Source organism: Pseudophryne corroboree, chromosome 8 (assembly GCF_028390025.1).
Source record: "Pseudophryne corroboree isolate aPseCor3 chromosome 8, aPseCor3.hap2, whole genome shotgun sequence".
NCBI classification, from domain to species: domain Eukaryota; kingdom Metazoa; phylum Chordata; class Amphibia; order Anura; family Myobatrachidae; genus Pseudophryne; species Pseudophryne corroboree.
In genome coordinates this window covers 301861940-301889222 of record NC_086451.1, presented here as the reverse complement: position 1 = coordinate 301889222, position 27283 = coordinate 301861940, and the positions used below count along the sequence as shown (strand labels likewise).

Genomic DNA, 27283 nt, shown 5'->3' with positions numbered 1-27283 from the left:
CATGATTTTCATCAGCTGCTGGAGTCCCCCCTGAGGAGGCCCTATTTTTGAAAGGGGGGGGACGTTTAAACATAGGTACCTTATTTTTAACACAGGCTCTGCCGAATCCTCCAAGGACAGAAAGGCCTTCACTGCTCTCATTAATTCAGCTATATTTACTGAGCTGATACCTTCTACCCTTTGTATGCCGAAGTAGAGTATAATAAGATTTTACTCACCGGTAAATCTATTTCTCGTAGTCCGTAGTGGATGCTGGGAACTCCGTAAGGACCATGGGGGATAGACGGGCTCCGCAGGAGACTGGGCACTCTAAAAGAAAGATTAGGTACTATCTGGTGTGCACTGGCTCCTCCCTCTATGCCCCTCCTCCAGACCTCAGTTAGGATACTGTGCCCGGAAGAGCTGACACAATAAGGAAGGATTTTGAATCCCGGGTAAGACTCATACCAGCCACACCAATCACACCGTATAACTCGTGATACTATACCCAGTTAACAGTATGAAATATAACTGAGCCTCTCAACAGATGGCTCAACAATAACCCTTTAGTTAGGCAATAACTATATACAAGTATTGCAGACAATCCGCACTTGGGATGGGCGCCCAGCATCCACTACGGACTACGAGAAATAGATTTACCGGTGAGTAAAATCTTATTTTCTCTGACGTCCTAGTGGATGCTGGGAACTCCGTAAGGACCATGGGGATTATACCAAAGCTCCCAAACGGGCGGGAGAGTGCGGATGACTCTGCAGCACCGAATGAGAGAACTCAAGGTCCTCCTCAGCCAGGGTATCAAATTTGTAGAATTTAGCAAACGTGTTTGCCCCTGACCAAGTTGCAGCTCGGCAAAGTTGTAAAGCCGAGACCCCTCGGGCAGCCGCCCAAGATGAGCCCACTTTCCTCGTGGAATGGGCTGTTACTGATTTAGGATGCGGCAATCCAGCCGCAGCAATGCTCCAGCTGAATTGTGCTACAAATTCAGCGAGCAATAGTCTGCTTAGAAGCAGGAGCACCTATTTTGTTGGGTGCCTACAGGATAAAAAACGAGTCAGTTTTCCTGACTGCAGCCGTCCTGGAAATATAAATTTTTAAGGCCCTGACTACGTCCAGTAACTTGGAATCTTCCAAGTCCCTAGTAGCCGCAGGCACTACAATAGGTTGGTTCAAGTGAAAAGCTGATATCACCTTAGGGAGAAACTGGGGACGAGTCCTCAATTCTGCCCTATCCATATGGAAAATCAGATAAGGGCTATTACATGACAAAGCCGCCAATTCTGACACACGCCTGGCCGAAGCCAAGGCCAATAACATGACCACTTTCCACGTGAGATATTTTAAATCCACAGTTTTAAGTGGCTCAAACCAATGTGATTTTAAGAAACTCAACACCACGTTGAGATCCCAAGGTGCCACAGAAGGCACAAAAAAGGGGCTGAATATGTAGCACTCCCTTTACAAATGTCTGAACTCCAGGCAGTGAAGCCAGTTCTTTCTGGAAGAAAATCGACAGAGCCGAAATCTGGACCTTAATGGAACCCAAATTTAGGCCCATAGTCACTCCTGACTGTAGGAAGTGCAGAAAACGACCCAGCTGAAATTCCTCTGTTGGGGCCTTCCTGGCCTCACACCACGCAACATATTTTCGCCAAATACGGTGATAATGGTTTGCGGTTACTTCTTTCCTGGCTTTTATCAGCGTAGGAATGACTTCCTCCGGAATGCCCTTTTGCTTTAGGATCCGGAATTCAACCGCCATGCCGTCCAACGCAGCCGCGGTAAGTCTTGGAACAGACAGGGCCCCTGCTGTAGCAGATCCTGTCTGAGCGGTAGAGGCCATGGGTCCTCTGATATTATTTCTTGAAGTTCTGGGTACCAAGCTCTTCTTGGCCCATCCGGAACCACGAGTATCGTTCTTACTCCTCGTTTTCTTATTATTCTCAGTACCTTTGGTATGAGAGGCAGAGGAGGGAATACATAAACCGACTGGTACACCCACGGTGTCACTAGAGCGTCCACAGCTATTGCCTGAGGGTCCCTTGACCTGGCGCAATATCTAGTTTTTTGTTTAGGCGGGACGCCATCATGTCCACCTGTGGCCTTTCCCAACGGTTTACCAACAGTTGGAAGACTTCTGAATGAAGTCCCCACTCGACCGGGTGTCGGTCGTGTCCGCTGAGGAAGTCTGCTTCCCAGTTGTCCACTCCCGGAATGAACACTGCTGACAGTGCTAAGACGTGATTTTCCGCCCATCGGTGAATCCTTGTGGCTTCTGCCATCGCCATCCTGCTTCTTGTGCCGCCCTGTCGGTTTACATGGGCGACTGCCGTGATGTTGTCTGATTGGATCAGTACCGGCTGGTTTTGAAGCAGAGGCCTTGCCAGACTTAGGGCATTGTAAATGGCCCTCAGTTCCAGAATATTTATGTGTAGGGACGACTCCTGACTTGACCAAAGTCCTTGGAAATTTCTTCCCTGTGTGACTGCCCCCCAGCCTCGAAGGCTGGCATCCGTGGTTACCAGGACCCAGTCCTGTATGCCGAATCTGCGGCCCTCTTGAAGATGAGCACTCTGCAGCCACCACAGTAGAGATACCCTGGTCCTTGGAGACAGGGTTATCAGCCGATGCATCTGAAGATGCGATTCCGACCACTTGTCCAAGAGGTCCCACTGAAAGGTTCTTGCATGGAACCTGCCGAATGGAATTTTGCTTCGTAAGAAGCTACCATTTTTCCCAGGACTCGTGTGCAGTGATGCACCGATACCTGTTTTGGTTTCAGGAGGTCTCTGACTAGAGATGACAGCTCCTTGGCTTTCTCCTGCGGGAGAAACACTTTTTTTCTGTTCTGTGTCCAGAACCATCCCCAGGAACAGCAGGCGTGTGGTAGGAACCAGCTGTGACTTTGGAATGTATAGAATCCATCCGTGCTGTTGTAGCACTTCCCGAGATAGTGCTACTCCGACCAACAACTGCTCCATGGACCTCGCCTTTATAAGGAGATCGTCCAAGTACGGGATAATTAAAAACTCCCTTTTTTCGAAGGAGTATCATCATTTCTGCCATTACCTTGGTAAAGACCCTCGGTGCCGTGGACAGTCCAGTGTTTGGAATTGGTAATGGCAATCTTGTACCACAAATCTGAGGTACTCCTGGTGAGGATGGTAAATGGGGACATGTAGGTAAGCATCCTTGATGTCCAGGGATACCATGTAATCCCCCTCCTCCAGACTTGCAATAACCGCCCTGAGCGATTCCATCTTGAACTTGAATTTTTTTATGTATGTGTTCAAGGACTTCAAATTTAAAATGGGTCTCACCGAACCGTCCGGTTTCGGTACCACAAACAGTGTGGAATAGTAACCCCATCCTTGTTGAAGTAGGGGCACCTTGACTATCACCTGCTGGGAATACAGCTTGTGAATTGCCTCTAGCACAGCCTCCCTGCCTGAGGGAGTTGTCGGCAAGGCAGATTTGAGGAAACGGCGGGGGGGAGACGCCTCGAATTCCAGCCTGTACTCCTGAGATACTACTTGAAGGATCCAGGGATCCACCTGTGAGCGAGCCCACTGATCGCTGAAATTTTTGAGGCGGCCCCCCACCGTACCTGGCTACGCCTGTGGAGCCCCCGCGTCATGCGGTGGACTCAGAGGAAGCGGGGGAAGAATTTTGATTCTGGGAACTGGCTGACTGGCGCAGCTTTTTCCCTCTTCCCTCGTCTCTGTGCAGAAAGGAAGCGCCTTTGACCCGCTAGCTTTTCTGAAGCCGAAAGGACTGTACCTGATAATACAGTGCTTTCTTAGGCTGTGAGGAAACCTGAGGTAAAAAATTTTCTTCCCAGCTGTTGCTGTGGATACGAGGTCCCAGAGACCATCCCCAACAATTCCTCACCCTTATAAGGCTCTATGTGCCTTTTAAAGTCAGCATCACCTGTCCAGTGTCGGGTCTCTAATACCCTCCTGACAGAATGGACATTGCATTAATTCTGGATGCCAGCCGGCAAAATATCTCTCTGTGCATCCCTCATATATAAGACGACGTCTTATGTTCGCAAAATAGTATCCCTGTTTGACAGGGTTACAGACCACGCTGCAGCATCTGCAGGTCTCAGTCTAGTAGCTGAGTGTGTAAATACAGACTTCAGGATAGCCTCCTGCTTTTTATCAGCAGGTACCTTCAAAGTGGCCGTATCCTAAGACGGCAGTGCCACCTTTTTTGACAAACGTGTGAGCGCCTTATCCACCCTAGGGGATATCTCCCAGCGTAACTTATCCTCTGGCGGGAAAAGGTACGCCATCAGTAACTTTTTAGAAATTACCAGTTTCTTATCGGGGAAACCCACGCTTTTTCACACTTCATTCACTCATTTGATGGGGGAACAAAACACTGCCTGCTTTTTCTCCCCAAACATAAAACCCTTTTTTAGTGGTACTTGGGTTAATGTCAGAAATGTGTAACACATTTTTTATTGCCGGGATCATGTAACGGATGTTCCTAGTGGATTGTGTATATGTCTCAACCTCGTCGACACTGGAGTCAGACTCCGTGTCGACATCTGTGTCTGCCGTCTGAGGGAGCGGGCGTTTTTGAGCCCCTGATGGCCTTTGAGACGCCTGGGCAGGCGCGGGCTGAGAAGCCGGCTGTCCCATAGCTGTTACGTCATCCAGCCTTTTATGTAAGGAGTTGACACTGTCGGTTAATACCTTCCACCTATCCATCCACTCTGGTGTCGGCCCACAGGGGGCGACATCCCACTTATCGGCATCTGCTCCGCCTCCACATAAGCCTCCTCATCAAACATGTCGACACAGCCGTACCGACACACCGCACACACACAGGGAATGCTCTGACTGAGGACAGGACCCCACACAGCCCTTTGGGGAGACAGAGAGAGAGTATGCCAGCACACACCAGAGCGCTATATAATGTAGGGATAAACACTATCACTGAGTGAATTTTCCCCAATAGCTGCTTGTATAAACAATATTGCGCCTAAATTTAGTGCCCCCCCTCTCTTTTGAACCCTTTGAGCCTGAAAACTACAGCGGAGAGCCTGGGGAGCTGTCTTCCAGCTACACTGTGAAGAGAAAATGGCGCCAGTGTGCCAAGGGAGATAGCTCCGCCCCTTTTTCGCTGACTTTTCTCCCGCTTTTTTATGGATTCTGGCAGGGGTAATTATCACATATATAGCCTCTGGGGCTATATATTGTGATTATTTTGCCAGCCAAGGTGTTTTTATTGCTGCTCAGGGCGCCCCCCCCCCATCGCCCTGCACCCTCAGTGACCGGAGTGTGAAGTGTGTATGAGGAGCAATGGCGCACAGCTGCAGTGCTGTGCGCTACCTTGGTGAAGACTGAAGTCTACTGCCGCCGATTTTCCGGACCATCTTCATGCTTCTGGCTCTGTAAGGGGGGCGGCGGCGCGGCTCCGGGAACGAACACCAAGGACGGGTCCTGCGGTCGATCCCTCTGGAGCTAATGGTGTCCAGTAGCCTAAGAAGCCCAAGCTAGCTGCAAGCAGGTAGGTTCGCTTCTTCTCCCCTTAGTCCCTCGTTGCAGTGAGCCTGTTGCCAGCAGGTCTCACTGTAAAATAAAAAACCTAACATATACTTTCTTTCTAGGAGCTCAGGAGAGCCCCTAGTGTGCATCCAGCTCGGCCGGGCACAGAAATCTAACTGAGGTCTGGAGGAGGGGCATAGAGGGAGGAGCCAGTGCACACCAGATAGTACCTAATCTTTCTTTTAGAGTGCCCAGTCTCCTGCGGAGCCTGTCTATCCCCCATGGTCCTTACGGAGTTCCCAGCATCCACTAGGACGTCAGAGAAATAGAGTTTTCATCGTCTGATGAACCATCATGTGTAGCCTGTGCTGTTGATGATTTATTTACATTCGGTTTATCAGCTTGTTTTATTGGAGAAGCTGTTGGGGATACCGTAGGTAGTGAGCTGCATGTATGGGTTAATTGTGAACCCTATTCCTGGTATCGAAGCTGTAGGAATTTACCTTTCAGCTATACTGGACAAGGTCTGTGCAAACATCGCCCAAGGGGAATCTATCTATACTTGACGTAGATCAGGGATCTGCCTTGTATTATGCTGAAAAGCAAACCATTTTACACATAAACCATCCTGTATAGGATCAGAGAGGATAATACAGTTTTTGCAATACAACATAATATGAGTGTTGGTGTTACTGTAAGTATACTCTCATCACTTTTGCCGCTCTTAGACTGACAAAGTAGATAGAAATTTAGTGCTGTATAACCCGTACTCAGTAGAGTGGGATACAGGTAGACTCACCTCACTTCCAAGATCGATCATACATTAGCGAACGCTGAGTGGATCCAGGCGTTACTAGAGTACACCGCCGCTCCGGGAACTTTTAGTGAACACAGACGCCCTGTGCATACATACGCACCGGCCATACAGACGCCTGTATTGCGACCAGGTCTCCTCGCGGTAGCACTTAGTGAACACAGACACAGCGGCCTATGCTGCGACCGAGACCCCTCGTGGTAGCGTCTGAGACGGAAGTGAGGTAACAGTTCATGGCAGGAGACTCGTGGAAACTGGTCATGAACTGGGGAGAGGGGCGACCAGGAGAGCGTCTAACTCCCCACCGCTGACATCAACCCTAGGGATCGCAGCCTCATACTATTCCTGGTGCCTTATGATCCCTAAGGTCTAGCGCTGGAGCACCCGTGGTGGCGGCACGCCAGCTACTGTTTGGTAGTCTCTTTTCAATACAGTGCGGCTGTGTTCGTACTCCCCGACTACGGGGAACCGATGCCTTACCTTCTCCCCGTGCTCCGGCCACAGCCTGGTAACGTCTGCTGGACCTGCTAGTATATCCGACACAGACGCCCGCCGAGACAGCACTTTATACATGGGTAAGCGTTGTTGCGACCCGGCGGAGAGTTGTTGGAGCGACTCTTTCCAATATGTGTATAAGTCGCTGTTAAGAAAGATTGCTCAAAACATAGTAAGACTATAAAAATAAAATAAGAAAGCTTAGGGCTGCCATAGAACAGCAGCCCTCTGACCATGGTCCGGCTCCTGCCGCAACAAACAAAAAAACTGATTTGCCTGAGCCAGTGGGCAGAGATATATGGACGGGCCCGTTGCATTCTGGGAGGCCTGAAAGCTTGTGATCGTTTGGTGCCAATCCGCTGTCGCTCCATCATATCCCATTGTTATCCTGAGGATAACCTGTGGACCCTGCCGGAGAAAGTATTTTTTCAATTATTTAACTATTATGCACATCTGCAGAATGGATCTCCTTGTCAAAAACTGAGGGACACATTGGGGCAGCACAGACGCATGTGATCTGACCATGCCAGTTAGGTGGTTAAACAAGAATAAACATTTACACCAGTCACAATGATTATATTGTGGACGTGGCCTTTCCTTTACAAATTATCGGTTTATTTTTCAAAGTGGCTTTATTGTAAATAAACGTTGGATTTCCAGTGCTGTATCCATTTTTAGAAGCAGATTCTTTGTATCAGGGGTTCCATTTTTTTGTTGCGATTCATAGTAAATTACATTGCACAGGAGGATTTTTCATTGGTACATATATCTAATAGGAACTTCTATATACTGTATCTAATCAATTACTGCTTTACTTGCAGACCAATGGTTGTGATCATATTCCTTTTAATATTAACTTTTATTTATAAAGAAAACACCTATTGATACTCAGTATTAATAGTGCAGTTCTTTTTAACATGAGAACTCACAATTACAGTAGGTATGGATCAAAGCCACAGTGTTGTGTGGTTGCCTTTAGTATATAATTAAGTGTTCGAATCTACTTCAGTAAAGTTGGTACTGCAAATCAAATGGAGCAGGGAACAGCCATAATTATATCTTTCATACAAGTGTTTGGCTGGCTGTATGTGTGAAAAAAGAATTGGTATTAGAATTTCAATCTTATATGAATTCGGTCAACTCAGCTTTTCTGCCCCCTCCAGCACTTCCTACTGCTACTTCCCCTACTCTCACCACAGATACCAGTAACTCACCCTGCAGCACCCTCCATCCTACTGTCACTTACCTTCACTCACCAACTACTCTGTCCACTCCACAAATACCGGTCACTCACCCTGCAGCACCCTCCATCCTGCTGTCACCTACAGTGACTCACCACCACTCTGTCCACGCCACAAATACCAGTCACTCACCCTACAGCACCCTCCATCCTACTGCCACTTACCTTCACTCACCACCACTCTGTCCATGCCACAAATACCAGTCACTCACCCTACAGCACCCTCCATCCTACTGTCACTTACCTTCACTCACCAACTAATCTGTCCACTCCACAAATACCGGTCACTCACCCTGCAGCACCCTCCATCCTACTGCCACTCATTTCACTCACCACCACTCTGTCCATGTCACAAATACCCATCACTCACCCTGCAGCACCCTCCATCCTGCTGTCACCTACCGTGACTCACCACCACTCTGTCCACTCCACAAATACCTGTCACTCACCCTGCAGCACCCTCCATCCTGCTGCCACTTACCTTCACTCACCACCACTCTGTCCACTGCACAAATACTGGTACTCACCCTGCAGCACCCTCCATCCAACTGCCATTCATTTCACTCACCACCACTCTGTTACCGCCACAAATACCCTTCACTCACCCTGCAGTACCCTCCATCCTGCTGGCACTTACCTTGACTCACCACCACTCTGTCCACGCCACAAATACTGGTCACTCACCCTGCAGCACTCTCCCTCCTGCTGTCACCTCCATTACCTTTTCAGTACCTGCTCACTTTCCATTTGGCTGCCACTCCCTCAGCCCCTCTACTGTCACTTCCAATTAAAACTCACCTTCAAGCACTCTGCATCCCACTCCCACTTCCCCCCACTCACCTCACCGCTGCTCCGTCCACATAACACCACTTACCTGCTGTCAGACTAAGGAGATGTATCAAGCCTTGGAGAGAGTTAAAGTGGAAAAGTAGCCCAAAGCAACCAATCATCTTCTGTCATTTATTTAGCACCGTCTTTGACATACCAGGAGCTGACTGGTTGCTTTGTGTAACTTCTCCACTTTGTTTCTCTACAAGGCTTGATACATTTCCCTGTAAATGTCCAGTGATGCGGGGGTAAACTTCTCATAGTAACGGTCAGTCATTGGGAAATTCATCTACTGACAGTGATTCTATAATCATGTGATAACTGTGTAAGGAAGCTAGTGTACATTCTGATATACTATTGTAAAGTAAAATAAGATTTTACTTACCGATAAATCTATTTCTCGTAGTCCGTAGTGGATGCTGGGGACTCCGTCAGGACCATGGGGATTAGCGGCTCCGCAGGAGACAGGGCACAAAACTAAAGCTTTAGGATCAGGTGGTGTGTACTGGCTCCTCCCCCTATGACCCTCCTCCAAGCCTCAGTTAGGATACTGTGCCCGGACGAGCGTACACAATAAGGAAGGATATTGAATCCCGGGTAAGACTCATACCAGCCACACCAATCACACCGTATAACTTGTGATCTAAACCCAGTTAACAGTATGACAAACGTAGGAGCCTCTGAACAGACGGCTCACAACAATAACAACCCGATTTTTTTGTAACAATAACTATGTACAAGTATTGCAGACAATCCGCACTTGGGATGGGCGCCCAGCATCCACTACGGACTACGAGAAATAGATTTATCGGTAAGTAAAATCTTATTTTCTCTGACGTCCTAAGTGGATGCTGGGGACTCCGTCAGGACCATGGGGATTATACCAAAGCTCCCAAACGGGCGGGAGAGTGCGGATGACTCTGCAGCACCGAGTGAGAGAACTCCAGGTCCTCCTCAGCCAGGGTGTGCCCCTGACCAAGTAGCAGCTCGGCAAAGTTGTAAAGCCGAGACCCCTCGGGCAGTCGCCCAAGATGAGCCCACCTTCCTTGTGGAATGGGCATTTATATATTTTGGCTGTGGCAGTCCTGCCACAGAATGTGCAAGCTGAATTGTACTACACATTCAACTAGCAATCGTCTGCTTAGAAGCAAGAGCACCCAGTTTTTTGGGTGCATACAGGATAACAGCAAGTCAGTTTTCCTGACTCCAGCCGTCCTGGAAATCTATATTTTCAGGGCCCTGACAACATCTAGCAACTTGGAGTCCTCCAAGTCTCTAGTAGCCGCAGGTACCACAATAAGCTGGTTCAGATGAAATGCTGACACCACCTTAGGGAGAAACTGGGGACGAGTCCGCAGCTCTGCCCTGTCCGAATGGACAATCAGATATGGGCTTTTGTGAGACAAAGCCGCCAATTCTGACACTCGCCTGCCCGAGGCCAGGGCCAACATCATGGTCACTTTCCATGTGAGATATTTCAAATCCACAGATTTGAGCGGTTTAAACCAACGTGATTTTAGGAATCCCAGGACTACGTTGAGATCCCACAGTGCCACTGGAGGCACAAAAGGGGGTTGTATATGCAGTACTCCCTTGTCAAATTTCTGGACTTCAGGAACTGAAGCCAATTCTTTCTGGAAGAAAATCGACAGGGCCGAAATTTGAACCTTAATGGACCCCAATTTGAGGCCCATAGACACTCCTGTTTGCAGGAAATGCAGGAATCGACCGAGTTGAATTTTCTTCGTGGGGCCTTCCTGGCCTCACACCACGCAACATATTTTCGCCACATGTGGTGATAATGTTGTGCGGTCACCTCCTTCCTGGCTTTGACCAGGGTAGGAATGACCTCTTCCGGAATGCCTTTTTTCCCTTAGGATCCGGCGTTCAACCGCCATGCCGTCAAACGCACCCGCGGTAAGTCTTGGAACAGACATGGTACTTGCTGAAGCAAGTCCCTTCTTATCGGCAGAGGCCCTGAGTCCTCCGTGAGCATCTCATGAAGTTCCGGGTACCAAGTCCTTCTTGGCCCATCCGGAGCCACGAGTATAGTTCTTACTCCTCTACGTCTTATAATTCTCAGTACCTTTGGTATGAGAAGCAGAGGAGGGAACACATACACCGACTGGTACACCCATGGTGTTACCAGAACGTCCACAGCTATTTCCTGAGGGTCTCTTGACCTGGTGCAATACCTGTCCAGTTTTTTGTTCAGGCGGGACGCCATCATGTCCACCTTTGGTCTTTCCCAACGGTGCACAATCATGTGGAAACAACTTCTCGATGAAGTCCCCACTCTCCCGGGTGGAGGTCGTGCTGAGGAAGTCTGCTTCCCAGTTGTCCACTCCCGGAATGAAAACTGCTGACAGTGCTATCACATGATTTTCCGCCCAGCGAAGAATCCTTGCAGTTTCTGCCATTGTCCTCCTGCTTCTTGTGCCGCCCTGTCTGTTTACGTGGGCGACTGCCGTGATGTTGTCCCACTGGATCAATACCGGCTGACCTTGAAGCAGAGGTCTTGCTAAGCTTAGAGCATTGTAAATTGCTCTTAGCTCCAGTATATTTATGCGGAGAGAAGTCCCCAGACTTAATCACACTCCCTGGAAATTTTTTCCCTGTGTGACTGCTCCCCAGCCTTTCAAGCTGGAATCCGTGGTCACCAGGACCCAGTCCTGAATGCATAACTGTGGCACTTTAGTAGATGAGCACTCTGCAGCCACCACAGAAGAGACACCCTTGTCCTTGGAGACAGGGTTATCCGCTGATGCATCTGAAGATGCGATCCGGACCATTTGTCCAGCAGATCCCACTGAAAGGTTCTTGCGTGAAATCTGCCGAATGGAATCGCTTCGTAAGAAGCCACCATTTTTCCCAGGACCCTTGTGCAATGATGCACTGACACTTTTCCTGGTTTTTGGAGGTTCCTGACTAGCTCGGATAACTCCCTGGGTTTCTCCTCCGGGAGAAACACCTTTTTCTGGACTGTGTCCAGAATCATCCCTAGGGACAGCAGACGTGTCGTCGGAGACAGCTGCGATTTTGGAATATTTAGAATCCACCCGTGCTGTCGTAGAACTACTTGAGATAGTGCTACTCAGATCTCCAACTGTTCTCTGGACCTTGCCCTTATCAGGAGATCGTCCAAGTAAGGGATAATTAAGACGCCTTTTCTTTGAAGAAGAATCATCATTTCGGCCATTACCTTGGTAAAGACCCGGGGTGCCGTGGACAATCCAAACGGCAGCGTCTGAAACTGATAGTGACAGTTTTGTACCACGAACCTGAGGTACCCTTTGTGAGAAGGGCAAATTTGGACATGGAGGTAAGCATCCTTGATGTCCAGGGACACCATATAGTCCCCTTCTTCCTGGTTCGCTATCACTGCTCTGAGTGACTCCATTTAGAATAGGTCTCACCGAGCCGTCTGGCTTCAGTACCACAATATAGTGTGGAATAATACCCCTTTACTTGTTGTAGGAGGGGTACTTTGATTATCACCTGCTGGGAATACAGCTTGTGAATTGTTTCCAATACTGCCTCCCTGTCGGAGGTAGACGTTGGTAAAGCAAACTTCAGGAACCTGCGAGGGGGAGACGTCTCGAATTTCCAATCTGTACCCCTGGGATACTACTTGTAGGATCCAGGGGTCCACTTGCGAGTGAGTCCACTGCGTGCTGAAACTCTTGAGACGACCCCCCACCGCACCTGTTTGTACGGCCCCAGCGTCATGCTGAGGACTTGGCAGAAGCGGTGGAAGGCTTCTGTTCCTGGGAATGGGCTGCCTGCTGCAGTCTTCTTCCCTTACCTCTATCCCTGGGCAGATATTATGGGGACGAAAGGACTGAGGCTGAAAAGACTATGTCTTTTTCTGCTGAGATGTGACTTGGGGTAAAAAAGGTGGATTTTCTAGCTGTTGCCGTGGCCACCAGGTCCGATGGACCGACCCCAAATAACTCCTCCCCTTTATACGGCAATACTTCCATGTGCCGTTTGGAATCTGCATCACCTGACCACTGTCGTGTCCATAAACATCGTCTGGCAGATATGGACATCGCACTTACTCTTGATGCCAGAGTTTCGCATATATAGAAATGCATCTTTTAAATGCTCTATAGTCAATAAAATACTGTCCCTGTCAAGGGTATCAATATTTCCAGTCAGGGAATCCGACCAAGCCACCCCAGCGCTGCCCATCCAGGCTGAGGCGATCGCTGGTCGCAGTATAACACCAGTATGTGTGTATATACTTTTTAGGATATTTTCCAACCTCCTATCAGTTGGCTCCTTGAGGGCGTCCGTATCTGGAGACGGTAACGCCACTTGTTTTTATAAGCGTGTGAGCGCCTTATCCACCCTAAGGTGTGTTTCCCAACGCGCCATAACTTCTGGCGGGAAAGGGTATACCGCCAATAATTTTCTATCGAGGGAAACCCACGCATCATCACACACTTCATTTAATTTATCTGATTCAGGAAAAACCACATGTAGTTTTTTCACACTCCACATAATACCCTTTTTTGTGGTACTTGTAGTATCAGAAATATGTAACATCTCCTTCATTGCCCTTAACAAGTAACGTGTGGCCCTAAAGGAAAATACGTTTGTTTCTTCACCGTCGACACTGGAGTCAGTGTCCGTGTCTGTGTCTGTGTCGACCGACTGAGGTAAAAGGACGTTTTAACGCCCCTGACGGTGTTTGAGACGCCTGGACAGGTACTAATTGGTTTGCCGGCCGTCTCATGTCGTCAACCGACCTTGCAGCGTGTTGACATTATCACGTAATTCCTTAAATAAGCCATCCATTCCGGTGTCGACTCCCTAGAGAGTGACATCACCATTACAGGCAATTGCTCCGCCTCCTCAGCAACATCGTCCTCATACATGTCGACACACAAGTACTGACACACAGCACACACACAGGGAATGCTCTGATAGAGGACAGGACCCCACTAGCCCTTTGGGGAGACAGAGGGAGAGTTTGCCAGCACACACCAAAAACGCTATATTATACAGGGACAACCTTTATATAAGTGTTTTTCCCTTATAGCATTTTAATATATATATACATATCGCCAAATAAGTGCCCCCCCTCTCTGTTTTAACCCTGTTTCTGTAGTGCAGTGCAGGGGAGAGCCTGGGAGCCTTCCCACCAGCCTTTCTGTGAGGGAAAATGGCGCTGTGTGCTGAGGAGAATAGGCCCCGCCCCCTTTTCGGCGGGCTTCTTCTCCCGTTTTTCTGAGACCTGGCAGGGGTTAAATACATCCATATAGCCTCCAGGGGCTATATGTGATGTATTTTTAGCCAGAATAAGGTATTATACATTGCTGCCCAGGGCGCCCCCAGCAACGCCCTGCACCCTCCGTGACCGTTGGTGTGAAGTGTGTGACAACAATGGCGCACAGCTGCAGTGCTGTGCGCTACCTTCATGAAGACTGAAAAGCCTTCTGCCGCCGGTTTCTGGACCTTCAATCTTCAGCATCTGCAAGGGGGGTCGGCGGCGCGGCTCCGGGACGAACCCCAGGGTGAGACCTGTGTTCCGACTCCCTCTGGAGCTAATGGTGTCCAGTAGCCTAAGAAGCCAATCCATCCTGCACGCAGGTGAGTTGAACTTCTCTCCCCTAAGTCCCTCGATGCAGTGAGCCTGTTGCCAGCAGGACTCACTGAAAATAAGAAACCTAAAAACTTTTTCTAAGCAGCTCCTTAAGAGAGCCACCTAGATTGCACCCTGCTCGGACGGGCACAAAAACCTAACTGTGGCTTGGAGGAGGGTCATAGGGGGAGGAGCCAGTACACACCACCTGATCCTAAAGCTTTAGTTTTGTGCCCTGTCTCCTTCGGAGCCCGCTATTCCCCATGGTCCTGACGGAGTCCCCAGCATCCACTTAGGACGTCAGAGAAATGTCTCTAATGTCATTGTTAGAACAGCAGGTGTGTGACTAAACTGGTATTTCATGTTTCTGTTAGTCACACTGTCACGTTACAGAAATGCCTGTTTGCTTCTGTAGTGGTAATGATGTCACAAGGATGTGGATTTTTATTTACATTTCTTTATATGTTAATACCCTGCTCCTATACCCACCTCACATGCCCCTTGCCCACCATCATTGTAATAACAGGCCACCCCTGCCACCAGCTTTTCCCTCACATACCCCTTGCCCACCATCATTGTAATAACAGGCCACCCCTGCCACCAGCTTTTCCCTCACATACCCCTTGCCCACCATCATTGTAATAACATGCCACCCCTGCCACCAGAATTTCCCTCACATATCCGTGCCCTCCATCATTGTAATAACATAATACCCCTGCCACCAGCTTTTCCCTCACATATCGGTGCCCTCCATCATTGTAATAACATGCCTCCCCCTGCCACCAGCTTTTCCCTCACATATCCCTTGCCCACCATCATTGTAATAACATGCCACCCCTGCCACCAGCTTTTCCCTCACATATCGGTGCCCTCCATCACTGTAATAACATGCCTCCCCCTGCCACCAGCTTTTCCCTCACATATCCCTTGCCCACCATCATTGTAATAACATGCCACCCCCTGCTACCAGCTTTTCCCTCACATATCCCTTGCCCACCATCATTGTAATAACATGCCACCCCCTGCCACCAGCTTTTTCCTCACATATTGGTGCCCTCCATCACTGTAATAACATGCCTCCCCCTGCCACCAGCTTTTCCCTCACATATCCCTTGCCCACCATCATTGTAATAACATGCCACCCCTGCCACCAGCTTTTCCCTCACATATCGGTGCCCTCCATCACTGTAATAACATGCCACCCCTGCCACCAGCTTTTCCCTCACATATCCCTTGCCCGTCATCATTGTAATAACATGCCTCCCCCTGCCACCAGCTTTTCCCTCACATATCCGTGCCCACCATCATTGTAATAACATGCCTCCCCCTGCACCAGCTTTTCCCTCACATACCCCTTGCCCGTCATCATTGTAATAACATGCCACCCCTGCCACCAGCTTTTCTATCCCTTACCCTACAGCTCACAAGCTTTTTCACTTGCCTCTCTTTCTCATTAGCTTTTCTATCAGTCTACATCCTGCCCACCAGCTTTTTATTACATGCCTCATCCTGTGCAATAGCTTTTCTATCACATCTAAGGCATTATTATAATGGGTGCATGGTGTGCCGTGCACAGGGGCCCGCACTGCACACCCTACATCCAGAGTATACTTACCTTGTGCTGGCAAGCAGGACCCTCCTCTGCAGTGCAATCTTACCAGTAACATCTTCAGGAAGATGGCACCACGGAGTGAAAGCAAATACTCTGGCAATGTGCATGCACAATCTTCCCAAATATCACTGGGAAGATGGTGCCGCAGAGCAGGGACACGCTAACCGGCGTATGGTAAGATAACGGGGATGGGGAGCCTGCTGCTCAGAAGGGCAGGCCTGTTGCACAAGGTCCCCCTCGGGCATTAATACACCTTTGTATCATATACTACACCCTTCCAACCAGCTTATCAGATGCCAAATCATGCCCCTTAGCTTTTCTATTGTATAACACCCTTCCCAAGTTTTCTCACACAAGCCAGTCTTGTATACTGTACCCAGCTTTTCCATCATATGCCCCCGTCCACCAGATCTTTCCTCACATGTGCCTTGTCCACCATTTTCTTTATCATATGCCACAACCTACCAGATTTTCACATGCTACCCCCGAATACCAGTTCTTTACTTGTATGCTATCCCCACTGCCCACCAGATTTTCTCTCACATGTCACCCATGCACTACATTTAACCTCACATGAAAACCCAACCAGATTTTGTGGATAGACTCAGGAGGTGGCACTGATGAATTGTGACTCCAAAAGAGCTCACTGTCATTGCAGACCTATATCTTAAACTGAGTTGCTATTGAGCCCTCGGGAAGAAGGTGGAGTCAAGGCCAAGTAAAAGGATAATGTAAGAGAAGGCTGCAGGTCCCAATGGGTCTAGGAAAATAGCTGAAAGACAGGCACTCCGGGCATTACAGGTCGGGATCAGGTGACAAAAAGATGGTAAATCTGTGACAATCACAGCGCTACTCTGTAGTGGGAGGGAGATCACGGGAGACCAGAGAGAAGTAACAGGTGAGGTGTGCTCTCACTAGCAATTCCAAGCACACCTGTACACCCGGCAGGCGACCATCATCTACTTCAGGGGTGTCCAACCTTTCACCTTCCCTGGGCCACATTAGAAGATGAAAATTTGGTTTGGGCCGCACATAAAATAAAATAACAGTAACGATACCTGATCATCCAAAAAAAACCCATAGAAAACATAGTTTACATATTAAACTTACTTGGAAATGAAGTTAGTGAGATGTTTGACATTGTTTCTCAGCCACCAATGCATCCCCTCCCCCCACACGCACACTGTAGTCCTCTCCCTCCCCCCCCCCTCCACACTGTGCTTCTTCAAGGGCCCACAAATTTCTCCCGCTGGGCTGAGCTCCGTGCTGCTGTCACGTGTGCCACTATGCAGTAGAGGAGGGCTACACTGTGACTGACCCTCCCCTCCCGGACACATTGTACTGCAGTGGCACCTGACTTCATCCTCGTTACCCCCTCCCCCCGAACCAATCTGTACTGTGGAGTTTAGACACCGCCGGCCTCATTTTACTGCTGCAGCGCTGGACATCAAGTCCATCCCAGCTCCCAAGAAACCCCCTGGATACTGTATTGCGGCGCGGCGCTGGACTTCAGACCAGACCCTCCCTTCCCCCGACACTGTACAGCGGTTCAGACCTCCTCTCCCCCCCCCCGGGACACTGTACAGCAGCGCGGGCCGCGGCCACGGACTTCAGATCCCGATCCCCCCCTTCCGGACACTGTACAGCGGAGCGGGCCACGGACTTCAGATCCCGATTCCCCCCCCCCCCCCCGGACACTGTACAGCGGCGCGACCACGGACTTCAGACAGCCCCCCCCCCCGGCTCACTTACCAGTTCTTGTAGAACCAATTTCTCCGCTGGGCTCCTCTACTCTTGTGCTGCTCAGTCACGTGTGCCGCTATGCAGCGGAGGAGGGCTACACTGTGACTGACAGCGGAGAGGGCGTGAGCTGGTGCTGGTCACAGCGGCAGCAATCCAATCAGCATGTGCTGACAGCCTGCTGGGGCCGGCTCAACTTCACATGTGGTGTCCGTACTCTGCAAAAAAAAAAAAATGGATGGGGCGGGTGAAGCGCGCTGGTGTCACCGTTGTGACGTGCCCCGGCCGCAAGCGCCGGCAGTGTAACTTGAAACTTCAGAATTTCTTAAAAAATAAAAAATTGCACTGGGCCGCATTACTAGCCGACCTGGGCCGCATGCGGCCCGCGGGCCGCAGGTTGGACAAGCCTGATCTACTTTAAAGATTGGGTACTCCTCCAGTGTTTTGTTAGGAGAAAGAGGGGCTTTCTCTGCTGCAGCTTCAGTGAGGTATACTGACTGTGGGCAGGTGGCTCTACCATGTAGCCAGACCTTCATCTACATAGACAGGAGCTGTGTGTTGATGCATCTTCTCACCCTGCCCACTTCGGTTTGCCACCAGTACATTCTTTCCCATGGCTTTGATGAGATAATAATGTAACAGTATGCTCACCCCCTAGCACCCATGCTGCCTGACACAAATAGTGCTAATGGACCTCTTGCTCGTGGAGGAAAATGATCCATATAGTGCCTCTCATGTGAAGCCACTCAGAGTACACCATCGTATGTACTCATTTACATAGGTCTAGGCTTATGAAGTGCCTTATATTTAAAATTAGACAGATTTTAACAAACTGAAAAAAATCTATATATATTTTCAATGCATGCAAGGCCATTCATCAAACAATTTACTCCAATGATTTATAACATTACCAGTTTTGTTTTTTAATGACCAAAAATAAATAAATCTTTACATGCATCTTTAAATATTGCTGACTTCGAAGACAGTGAATGAAATTAATTTATATATTAAAAAAAAATACAATATTAAGAAAATAGCAAATGCCACCAAAAATTGTCACAATTTTTTGTGATACTTGACTGTATGACAAAGTAAAATCTGAATCATTCATGTAACTATAAACGAAAATTACAAAAAATATAAGATCCCATTGAGCTCCCACATTGACATTTGGTATGAACCATCTTAAAATATTAAGGAATAAATAAAGTTTGTTAATGTTTTAAACCATGTTTTTTTGGAAATCAGTTTTTATATTTTGGAGTCTGTGACTGAAATGCTCACTTCCTTAAACCTAGTCTTCTGGTTTATCAGATTACAGCATTTTATTTTCTAAACATGATGGTTTTCGTCTTTGAAAGCATTTTAATCTAGCCTAAAAAATAGGATTTTTGTGTGCCCATAAGTGCCAAAATTTGTGCTACATAACTCAAAAACTACAGGAGATTTAAAAAAAATATATGTATATTTGAGACACTCATAGTATGCGTGAAAATAAAAGTAAATAGTAAGGTCATTTGCACTGGAGCACTTGATATGGAATGACCCATTGATAAAATACCCCATTATAGTATCTCCCAAAGTGTAAATGAATAATAGCATTTAATAAAAAATATCTTAAAGAATATGACCATTAAATTAAATGTTAAATATTAACACTCCAAAAGCAGCAGTACAGCTAAACAAAGGGGTGTGGTTCATTGGGTCGACCCTAACTAGGTCGACAGTCATTAGGTCGACCACTATTGGTCGACAGCGAGGTCGGCACCTAAAATAGGTCAACATGGTCATGAGATCGACAGGGAAAAGGTCGACAAGAGTGTTTCTTTTCGGGGGTTTTGTGTCGTTTTCATCGTAAAGTGACCAGGAACCCCAATTAGTGCATCGTGTCCCCTCGTTACGCTACCGCTGCACTCGGCACAGGTTACTATTCCCAATTGTAGTCCACGTGTATCGTAAAGTAAGAAAAAGTTTAAAAATGATTTATTTATTTTTTAGAAAACTCATGTTGACCTTTTCATGTGTCGACCTTTGCCATGTCGGCCTAATGCATGTTGATAGTGGTCGACCTAAAGACCGGATAACAAACAAAGTGCTCTGAAAATGAACCACCACGACCTACAATAAATCAGAAAAGGTGGAAGGTGATGGTTTATTTATAACATATATCCTTACAGCTCTCTTCCTATTTTACAGACATAATTAAAGCTGTAGTTTAATGTTTATATTCTATGCTTTCCAGTAGTTCTATATATGACCATAGCAGTAAAAGAAAGTCTGTCCGCTTCTTGCTTTGACCAACATGAACCTACAGCATCATTAGTCTGGTCAGAGATTATATCATAGTAAATGGCTGGATGCTGAACATCATCTCAATAAAGTTGGCAAAAAATAAAAGTTACTGTACAGATCAATTAGTGATGGACACAAATAGTTACAATGTACAAAGACTTTTCATTTTGTCCACACAGATCACAGACCCATAAATACTACAATAAAAAGTGGAAGGAGACCACAATGTTGCGATGTGTTCCAGGCCTGACATTTTTTGACTGTCTCCATACAATGCACTACAGTATGTACAAGATAAGCAGAGTTCCTACTGGTTATCACTAACATATAAAATAGCATCTATCAGATCCCCAGTTCTTCTCAGTGCTTTCACAGCTACATTCCTCTCCACAGATAACTGTGCCATCAGCACCTCAATGTCTCTCACATCTAACCCAGCTTCATCCTCAGCTTCCTCCCCGAAAGCCTGAAATACTGCCCCATTTGCAACAAAATATGTAATGTTCTCTGTGGTTATTAATTTCCCTCTAGAGACCAGCCTTATGTTTTCTGGGGGAATTCTCAGATGGCGGCACAGACACAGAAAGGTCTCCTCTCCACTTGAACTCTTTGGTACCTGGAGGTCAGATTTACCGTGTCTAGTTTTAATTTTAATCGCAAAATAACTTCCTGCATCATGCTTTACTGCCTCAGCTCCACCAGGTCCTTCAATGTCATCTTCAAGATGGCCTCCATCCATTATTTCATTAGCGGCTGTACAGTGGAGGTTATGGGTGAGCCCGTGTTTCTGTTGGCAGTCCTTGGACCTGTGAACAAAACTGAAATGGTGAGAAAATCAGCCCATTAAACTATATTTATTGATAATTGTTTAATAATGGTTTTACAGATCAGCTATTAGTGCTCAATGCAACAGTGTCCATCAGTAATTATTAATGAAATGCTTAGTATTTATACAGACGCAATAGAGTGGCCTTGTAAAGCAACGACAGTGGTTTGTGCCATCTCAGCTGCTCACACATAGACATGTTTCAGAATTGTGTTGCTGGAGATTACTCACTCACCAATGTTCTGGTTTATTTTCCCAGAGCTGTTTTATTCCTGACCAATTCTAGTTGCTGTTATGTTTCCAATATAATCTAGAAGGTTTGAAAGTACCTCAGTGAGTCAGAGGCGCATGCGCACAGCGGGCAATTATTTGCTACTGCGCATGTGCAAATAAATCAGAAAACCCCAACAGCGGAGAGACTGTACCTGCCATAGGGCACTTGCAAATGTTGGTGGTGCGCAGGATTTGGCGGTGTTGCAGCACGCATGTGTGCTAAATGTGGGCCTCTCAGGGACTGTGCATTCAGACGCACGCTAGTACACAAGGTAAAGGCGGATACTAGCCTTTGCATTTTATCTCACCCATGACTATAGCAACAGGCGCTAGCGCGGAGGCTGCAGCGTCCACCTGTGACTCGTGCCCATAAAGTACCAATTACATAGATTATATTGCTGCACTTTTTACTACACATTAACATTTTATAATTCATTTCTGAAACAAATTATTTAAGACAATTGGCAATTCAGTAGAAAATCGGTAGATAGACTTTAATCTAGCAACTGATTTGGGTTAGGTTATTAAATTGACAGTGTTACAATAACTGCCAAATAATCTCCCTCGTTACTGAATAGGTCACAAGCATTTCACATACAAATGTAGGCAAGTGCCATTTGGGTAAAAAAAATAGGTAACATGAGGTTTCTCGGAGGCCAAGTTTTCAGATCAGAGCATCCGCATGGAGTGTGCAAGCAAGCCAAGCAGTAATGTAATCATGGACACACAGCGGAGGTAGACATTCTGCGGCCTATACCAAGATTAGTGAGTATGCAGCTTGGCAATTCAATACGAGCCTGTGACATTACTGAAGCAAGGCCAAAATACACAAGAGGTACTGGTCCATGTCGATTAATACTGCTTCAGTCCATCAAGCAGCTGCATCCACTGTGACACTTTAAGCTATGGATGGCTATTCAATTAGGTGGGATAATATGATCACAAAATTTGGAGGCATATCCCTCACATTGATATGCACGTCACTAAGAAGATGGGAATTTACTTTGGTCAGGAACGCTGCATGTAACACCTTTAAGAACTGCAAAATCTATTTTGGATTCCAACAGGCCCTTGTGTAAACGTTATTACTAATACGATGTTTAAATTGAAACATGTCATCCTGTTTGAGTTTTGCTGCATGTTACATCGTTGGTACTGTGTATATGTGAAAACTGGTCAATAAAAATTATTTGCAAAAAAAAAAAAAAAAAAAAAGAACTGCATGTGCCACCACTGATTTTAGTATTTCTGTATAGTATACAGGAGCCTTTTTACCAATATTTTTGGTGTAACCTTGAAAATGAACATTTCTTATCACTGCATATTTGGAATGTGTTTCTGGGGCAATTTATCAAGGCCCATTTGCCGCACACAGGTTTCTAGAAGAGCCTATCCTGATGATGAGTATAAGTAAAGTAATACTGACTTCCAGGTTCGGAACCAGTTGGGAGTACCTGTGCATACGTGGCCATTAGGTCATGTGTGTGCAAAGCGAAATATCTGTGATGGGTATCACAAACAGCTCCAGCCCACCAGGGATACCTCTCTGTCTAGATTCCCCACAGGAAAAAGTGGGAAAAGATATTCTCAGAAGTCGTTAGATTATGGCAGACAGGCTCCAAAAAGCAAAGCTATTCAGAACTAGTCAAACAGTCCCAGTAATGCTGTATATATCATGTTATAGTTTGATAACTAGGGACCTGCCATAAACATGTACAAATAGCGGTTTCCACGTTTTAAGGACAAAATGACTGATAACCAGGCACCATACAGCTGTCAGATCAGTGATTACACACTAAGCACATGTGAAATACACATGCAGTATAGAGTCACTACAATCAGTTCAGATACATGCTAATAATTATATTATGTGCAGATTTGGGGGGAAATGGCACCATGTTCCCAGTGATAGCAACAGCACCAACAGCAAGGTAAATATCGTGAATGACTGTGCAGTGTGTACCCCTCTGGACCCAGCTGCACATTTGCACAGCACACCCTGTCCCATTATAGACATGGCCATGCCTATAAAATAGACTGTAAACTTGCAAGCAGGGCCCTCTTACCTCTTTGTCTGTCTGCTATTCCCCAATCTAATTGTATTACAGGTTTGTTTCCAATTGTAACGCACAACAGAATATACTGTATAACTGTTCATAAATTAAACAAATAAAATAAAATAGACCATTAGTAAGTGAATGATGAGCCTTATCAGCCATAACTGCAGTGTATGCTGTCATTATAATACCCTGGGTGCTGCCACACTGAGCTACAACAGCAGTCTACATGTAAACAATGTGTCTCTAAACCATTACAGAAACAGAACTTCATCTCATTCATTAATATGTAATCATCATCATCAGCACGCTACCAGCACTTTGTATGTGATATGTGTACTCTCACCATTACAGGGCCTCCCAACACCCGGAGCATAGCAGCTTCTGAGGCCTAGGTAGCCTGCAAGGCTCACACACGCCGGCCGTCTCCATAGAAACAACAAGCAAACACAGTGTTATGCACTTACACGCACTTTCATTGATTACCAGTTTTTAATAATTTCTGCTGAAATGCAGTTTTAAAAAAACATGAATTTATTTGTAAGTTCTTCCATAGAAGACAAAGTGTCACGTTACACAGAACAAGTTATTCATTTATGGAATCTGCTTCTCACGGTCACATGCTAAAATAAAAAGGAAAAACTATCGAGATTATAGAGACATCTAGTGGCTGTTTTTGGTAATGACTTTTAGTAAATCTCTCAAATAGTCTGAATCTGAACAGTGGGGGTAATTCTGAGTTGATCGCAGCAGGAATTTTTTTTAGCAATTGGCCAAAACCATGTGCACTGCAGGGGGGGCAGATATAACATTTGCAGAGACAGTTAGGGTGGGTTATTTTGTTTCTGTGCCGGGTAAATACTGGCTGCTTTATTTTTACACTGCAAATTAGATTGCAGATTGAACTCACTACACCCAAATCTAACTCTCTGCAAATGTTATATCTGCCCCCCCCCCCCCCCTGCAGTGCACATGGTTTTGCCCAATTGCTAAAAAAATTCCTGCTGCGATCAACTTGGAATTACCCCCAGTATTGGATGACACCTTAATGAAGTTTTCTCAATATCAACAGTAACATGGAATTGTATAGGGTGAGTTCAATCCATATATGCCTTTTACCATATGTTCCTATTGTTCCAATATTGCTGGTCAGAATGCAAACATGAAGGGCCTAAAAGAAGATCTAGTTTATATGTAGATAAACCCAGCATTATGGTAAAATAAAAGTACAGTTGTACTTATTTGCACTCTGGAAGTCATTCAGATCTGATCTCTGCTGGGAGATTTCGCACAGCGGGCGATCAGATCCGAACTGCGTATGTGTATGCACTACACTGCGCCGGCGCGATGCATGCGCCCTGCGATGAGATGGTGCAAAAAATCCATTTGCATGGGCATTCGCAAGGAGATTGACAGGAAGAGGCCGTTTGTGGGTGGCAACTGACCGTTTACAGGGAGTGTCCGGAAAAACGCAGGCATGTCCAAGCGTTTTGAGGGAGTGTGTCGGACGTCATATTTGGCCCCTATCAGCGTGCTCTCATCGCACGGGAAAAGTCCTGGGTTGCGCAAAGACTGCACAAAATCAGTTTGTGCAGCCCTGCTACACGTGATCGCACACTTGCACAGCAAAAATACCCTCTCCCTGTAGGTGGCGACTATCTGATCGCAGTACTGCAAAAATCGCTGCCCAGCGATCAGATCTGTATGACCCCCTATGTGAGGCACAGGCTGATTAACATTTATTTTTGCTCCCCTTAGACAGCGTTCTGTCACACATTCCGCTGCAACATGTGTCTTATTTCTAGCTCTTGTTAAAATATTTAAGCAACAATATTCTATTATTTATTCTTAATATGCAAATATGAAAATTGCATGAAAAAACTGCACCTACCTATATTGTAGATAGGTATTACATAGGTACTGTAGAATTTCTCTACTTTTATTTGACAGACTGTTGCATGCTGTTGATTCATACATGCACTTTTTAAAAATGTTCACATAATAAATGTGTTAAATTAGTATATACTAATTTTAAAAATATGAAGAAGAAAAAAAGGTTAGCGCTGTATGTGTCTGCAGCAGTCAGTCTCCCATTCTGAGAGGGCACCGATCATCCTGTCATTTCAAGCAGTGTCCCCTTCCTCATTGGTGGGATGGCCACTGGAGTTTATCCATGCCTGCCACCTTAAGGTGCATACACACGGTGAGATTCAGGCTATGCCCGATTCTCACTATGCGACAGGGGCTAGGTCGGCATCGCAAGCACATAATGAGTGTGCTTGCGATACTGACTATGTGCGATTTTGGCTAAGTGTCAATTTTGACTATCTCTTCTATAGAGATAGTCAAAATTTACTTGTCTGCACAGTCTATCTAGGCTTGCGATGGCGACCGTGCGGGACCGTGCATCGACATCGAATCGGGATAGCAAGGTGGCTTTCACCTTGCGATCTGCAGTAACTTTTCTTATGATTTTGACTATATAATCAAAATCGTAAGAAAAGATCTCACCGTGTGTACATACCAATAGACCTGAATAGAGGGATGGGGTAGAGCGAAGTGGCAGTGGTTTGTTAGTGATTGCCACAGATGTCGCCAAAATGAGCAGGGAGTAGAAGGGTTGGAACCTGCCTGGTATGTTACCAGAGTTATTAAGTAGAATAGAACACAAAGTATATAGGCAACGCGTACTTTGTTTCCCGAAAAGGCAATAAACTTGCACCAGTATTGATGTTTTATGGAGGGTATATCAGTTCAAATCTGCCTTTGAAAAGCAAAGTGTGAGTAGGGTCACAGTCACACTATCCTGGGAGAGCATGTACTGAAAAGCACTGTAGGGCGATTCTCCGTGATGCACGGGACAGCTACACAAATTCAAACTACATCTCCAAAATACCAAGATTTTAGTATGTCTTAAGTTATAGGGTAAGGCATTGCTACTAAGCATTTAAGTTTTCATATAACAACAATTTCTTAACAGACCAGTTTAAAAGAAAAAAAAAATATATAAAAGTGCGTGATGCACGGGACTTTATGTTCACTTTGTGGAGAATCGCCCTGTAACACAACTTCCGTGATGCAGGGCTGGATTTAGGTCTGTATCCTCCACAATTTTAATCACCAGCCAGAGTATTTGTGGTCATGGAAGACCATTCCTCCATGCTTTAAGTATGTAACGTTTAAAGATAAAGCATATAATAGTAGAGGGCACAGTTGTGTACATTAAGTATGTGTTCATGTAACACCCATCTTATATCACACCATGCAACTGGTTCCTTTAGGGCAGGGGTGGGGAAACTCCGGCCCGCAAAGCCATTTGTTCTGGCCCATCCGCTCGTATGTCAGCAAGACATGCCACCGCTCAGTCCGGCGGCGGCGTTTCTCAGCTGTCAGGGCAGGGAGGAGAGCGCAGCTATATGTCCGGCGGCAGCAGCGGGTAGGATCTCAAACCAGCCGCCAGTTCGTGAGCCAATCAGAGCTCACGGACTGGCAGCCTATCAGGAGCCGCAGCTGCCGGTCCGCGAGCTCTGAGTGGCTCACGAACCGGCGTCTGGTTTGAGATCTTACACGCCGCCGCCGCACGACATAGCCGCGCTCTCCTCCCTGCCCTGACCCCCTGACAGCTGAGACACGCCGCCGCCGGACGGAGCAGCAGCCGGATGGAGCAGCAGCAGCAGCGGTTCGCAGCACAGTGGGGTGTGGGGGCTTTTGTGTATCTGGCACTGTGGGGGCATTTGTGTATCTGACACTGTGGGGGCATTTGCGTATCTGGCACTGTGGGGGCATTTGTGTATCTGGCACCAGGCACAGCACTACCCGCTCAGCAAAGGGATGCAGTGCAGGTAGGCGCCAGGCTGGGAGAGGCGCTGTCCCTGCTCTGCATCCCTGTGCTGCGCCTGGGCCCTCTGCTGCTGCTGCTGCCGGCTGCTATGCCTGTCACACCGTTTGACAGGCAACGGCGCTGGCAGCTTGAAGCCTCCCCTTACCCTCCTGCAGTGTCCTCTGTATCCTGGCCGAAAAG

At 46.9% G+C, this 27283-nt stretch overlaps 1 protein-coding gene across 1 annotated transcript in view; it reads right to left on the bottom strand.

Annotated features, from left to right (window-relative positions):
* Positions 1–18712: 18712 nt before the first annotated feature.
* The window catches only part of KIAA1210 (KIAA1210 ortholog), a 273066-nt gene continuing 264495 nt past the window's right edge, over positions 18713–27283 (bottom strand). Inside the window, exon 12 of the mRNA XM_063937351.1 lies at positions 18713–20912. Within this exon, the coding sequence (XP_063793421.1) occupies positions 20845–20912 (68 nt within the window). The 3' untranslated portion in view covers positions 18713–20844. The remainder of the gene's footprint in view (positions 20913–27283) is intronic.